The 4,551-nt window shown below is 37.8% G+C and overlaps 1 protein-coding gene across 1 annotated transcript; it reads right to left on the reverse strand.

The window, feature by feature from the left end:
- Positions 1-1,212: 1,212 nt before the first annotated feature.
- LOC145006612 (protein NUCLEAR FUSION DEFECTIVE 4-like) lies at positions 1,213-2,961 on the reverse strand. The gene has a single exon (XM_078965694.1). It carries the CDS (start codon positions 2,959-2,961, stop codon positions 1,213-1,215), a length of 1,749 nt encoding a protein of 582 aa, XP_078821820.1.
- Positions 2,962-4,551: the final 1,590 nt, after the last annotated feature.

Here is a 4,551-nt window from a genome sequence, read left to right on the forward strand (position 1 = left end):
TAAACAATTGTCTTAAAACTTAATTTTTATAAAAAAAAATGTATAAATTCATTATTTTTTTAATCTCTTTCCATATTGATATTTTTAAAAAATTACATAAAATGTACACCATATGCACATTTCATTTGAATTTTTTTTTTTCAACGAATCATCTTCTATAACATCGTGTTAGCCAATCGTGTTAGCCAATTACAGTTTTTGAAGACACCCCACCCAATTGATTTAAGTTTGGAAACTCTATTAACAATTTAACTATAGTATTGGGAGACATTTGTATCAAAAATAAAATATTTTATTTGTTTTTAAGACTTGTAAAGAATAATTTAAAAAGCTTAAAATGTTCCAAAATGTAGTTAACACCACCGCATTCAAATATTGACATTGTCTTATTTATTGTAAGTCTAATATTGTCGGCCCAAAAAAGCTACTCGTGTCTCGTGATAATATCAAACGATGTGATCTCAATATTCTACTACAAAGCAATTGTCTTCATTTGAAATTGCCAGACGACATGAGCAAAAAATATGACTGATCGTAACTTTTCAATTAGAAAGTTTTTTAAGGAAAGATCACTAATCATCTTAAACCTTTCACTCGATTCAGTTTGTTTCCTACATGTACTCATGTAGTCCAAGATACATGAAAGGAAATCAAAACAGACAACACCCCATAATAGAAGCAAACAATCAAATTACTCTTTTGCAACTTAATTTTTAAACGACAAAGAGATAAAAACAAACAATATTCAAACGATGTTTCTAGCATTATTTTGAGACTAATCTCCAATATCGTCATCCCAAAAAAATATAAGTTGGAAAAAACTAACCTATTATTTCCCAATTGAGCTTATTGAACAACGGATTTTGCAATGGCCTCTTCAAATGCAATTAGCAAAGACGAAAAAAAAACGATAACGAGTCACCTTGACAAAAACTACGGTTAATAAAACTTCGGAAGTAGGACTCTCATTAATCAAGATAAGATGATCAACTCAAGAATACCTCACAAATCTATCTATCTACAACTCATTTTCGGTTTCTTTGTAAATATTCTTATCTTTAGGACAATACTTATTAATCTTTGGGCTTAATAAAAGCCCAAATTCTTGTTTAAGACTCATCATCATTTCACCAAGTTTATTTTTTTTCTGCGAATTCCTTTTAAGTTTTAACCATTACAATCATTTAATCAAAACTCATTCGATGCAACCAATTATAAACTCGAATCTTGTGTCTTCTTCATCCCTTTTTCCTCCCTAAACTTCCTATAAACATCACCATTGTAAAACTCTCGTGTTCTAGCCACCAAAACAAGTGTAGCCAAGGCTCCAAAGCAACAAACACCAGCCAACACCATAAACGATCGCCTATAACATTGCTTCCCAATACAAACCAACTCCTTCACCACCGATCTATCCAACCCTCTTCTTTCCAACACCTTCATCGCCTCCCTATCATACATCGGACCTGTCACCCTCACATTCAAAACATACGACCCAAGTGGGCTTCCAAGTTGTGCACAATTGAACAATGTGGTAAAATGCTTTAGTCCAAATAGCTCTGAAACAATCGCAAAAAGAAGGGGAAGTTGTGCACCAAAAGAAAACCCGATGATTATAGACGCGATATAAACAGACCCCGTGAATGGAAAAGCAATAAGAAGGTGGCCCATGCATGAAAGAAGAAGAACTAGTGTCATCATAAGAGGCCTTGGGAATTTGTATGTAACTAAAAGATGTTCCGAAACAAAACCTGCGAAGATTCTTCCGAAATAGTTCCAAATACTTAGGAGTGACACGAATGTGCTTATAGATTTTCTTGGATACCCTAATGATTCGCCGATTTGACCTAGGTTATCGACGGCTGTGAAGCTTGTTCCAAGCCCACAAAAAGTTGCTACGTAAAGAATCGTCATGTCTGTGCTTACAAGTGCTTGTAAGATCGAGTAGTCTTCGCCTCTCTCCGGTTTGTTCAAGAAAATGTATTCGAAACAAGATGGTTTTGATTGTTCTTGTTCTTCATCTTGTTCGTGATCTAAATTTTGTGCTTCGACCTCAGAGACGATGATTGATTCTTGGTTGGTGTTCTTTAAGATGGCTAGTTCTTGTTTAATTGAGATAAAGAGAGGTGAAAAGAGTAAAAAACAGACGGCGGTGGAGCTTCCGGCGTAAGCCACCGGTGAAAAAGTCACGAGCTTTTGAGCTATGGTGATGCCCATGATGAACAACGCTAGAACAATGGATATATACAAGAAATGGTAGAAAACCCTAAGCTCGTTGGATGGTTTTGTTTTTACATCGTTTATCTCTCTGATCGTGTAAACGAAAACCACCGATAAAGCTGCCGGAAGCCATGCAATAAGAAGGATAAGAGCTTTTGAATCATCGCCATACACGGCCAAGTAAATTTGAGCCATTATGGCTCCACTTAATCCGGTGAAGCCTTTTAAAAGACCCAGAACAACCCCTCTATTTTCCAGGAAGTTTCTGAGGGTTGTCACGAGGACGCCGGTGTTCTCGAAGTTCTGAGCATTGGCGGCGATGCACATGTACAGACACATTTGCCAGATACGTGGCTCCGGTAAGCGGTGGGTGACGGAGAGCCATATCATGAAGTACCCGGTGAAGTTCACGGCAGCGCCGATAAGGAGGAGACACCATGTTGGAGTGACTTCGGCGATGAGACCGGAGATGACGCCGATATTGGCACCCAAGTCTTTGAAAAAGCCGATGAGGTTTAGGGTGGTTTGGTCGTAACCGAGGGTGGTTTTAATGTCTTTGGAGTAGATGCCGAAGAGGTAAGTGGCACCGGCGCCGGCCATGATTAGGAAGGAGGCGAAAAGTGAGAACCACCGCCCTTGGATGACTTGGACAGCTAACCGGTAAGATTCACTTCCTCTACCGCCGCCGTTTCGCCGGGCAACGGCGGTGATGGATTTGGACAATACTTTTGGCTCATTCATATTGGCTCCTTCGGTTTTAATTAATCTTATATGTATTATACTCTTACAGAAAACTAAGCTTTGCTAAGGATGAAAACAAAATAATTTCTACTATTATAACTTGCAGGCTTTGAATTTAAAATATCAGAAATATATAAACGATAAAAGATATTATTTTGTTATGCTCGAAAATAAAAAACAATGTTCTTATTTTTGATAATATGATTATAGCAACTAGCATTTGGCAATTAGCAATTTAGCATTGTTAATTTCTAGTTTTTTTTATTAAGATGCCGAAAAGCCCACTAAGATATAAAGAAGCCCAAAAACTTGATACACAATGGGAGGATATCAATTTGGTAAATGGTAATCTTGTGTTGTTTGCCCGTTTTTATTTGAAGAGAGAAAAAAAGAAAATATTAGTTTTAATAAATATCATGTTCTTACGTAGTTGAGTTGAATAACGAAATCAAAGTTTTAGAAATTGTGGGATTATTATGGCTGTTTAAGTAAAACATGGAAGTGGAAACGTAATGTCAAAACCATCATAATATAAAGACAAAACTTTGGTTTTCGAAAATATTAAATTCAATCATTAAGTTTAAAAAACCTCACAGATGATCCTGTAGTTTCAAAACTTTTAACAAACAGTCCATTGGCCACACAAAAAGACTAATATGCCCTTTTTATTTCTTTTTAGAATTAATTTTACCTAATCCTATTTTAAAAAATAAAAAAACAAAATAAATAATTCATTGGGCCCACCTCCCTCTCTCTCTCTCTCTCTCTCTCTCTCTCTCTCTCTCTCTCTCTCTCTCTCTCTCTCTCTCTCGTGAAATTCTTTGTCACCTTCTTCTACTTAATCCCCAACACCCTTTGGCTGATAAAAAAACAGGCACTTCATTTACATCAGTTCATAGCCCAAGCCTCTTGATTTTGAAACATCACAACTGCTCCATCACTACTCTACCATAGAACCACCTGTATCAAATATAAATCACCAACGTTGGCCACCGTTTGTCAACTAAGAACCCCAATTTTCCCTCTCTTGCTCCGACAATCAATCCTAAAAGCAATAACACCAGCAGATATCAAGCAAAGGCAGAAATCGAGGGAGGTTCTTCGATCCTCGTCTGATCGAGAAAGGAGAAGCAAGAATGGAAAACAATAGCAGGTGGGGGTGTTCGTGAGGAAAGAATTCGACGAACCAAGGCTACCGCCCTTGTTTCAGTTTCTCTCCTTCCTACCTCATTCTTCCTTATCGATCAACAACTCAAAACATCCCCTCGTTTGCAGTGGTCCTCAATTTTTGCTTTAAGAAAGTGAGAGGAAGAAGAATCGATAAACTAGCGAGTTGTTACAACTCCCCAACCATCCTCACTTGGTTCTCCGCCACCTCCAGCACCTATTCTCTTTGCCTATTGTTGGTGATTTGAAGCCACAACTCCGATGAGTGAGCTATCAGCCGAGAAGGAGCTCATCGGAAAAACCTACTGCTCTTCCCTCTTCCACCATTATAGCCGCCTCCGCCTCTTCCCCCTTATGACTTCTTAACTACTACAGAACCACACTCCACCATCAGAGCTTCCTGATCGCAACATTCCATTCGTG

This window comes from Lactuca saligna, chromosome 1 (assembly GCF_052625555.1).
Source record: "Lactuca saligna cultivar CGN05327 chromosome 1, ASM5262555v1, whole genome shotgun sequence".
Taxonomy (NCBI): domain Eukaryota; kingdom Viridiplantae; phylum Streptophyta; class Magnoliopsida; order Asterales; family Asteraceae; genus Lactuca; species Lactuca saligna.

What these genes read in the sequence shown, in the direction of transcription:
- LOC145006612 (XM_078965694.1), bottom strand. Translation starts at nt 2,961, where the DNA reads ATGAATGAGCCAAAAGTATTGTCCAAATCCATCACCGCCGTTGCCCGG.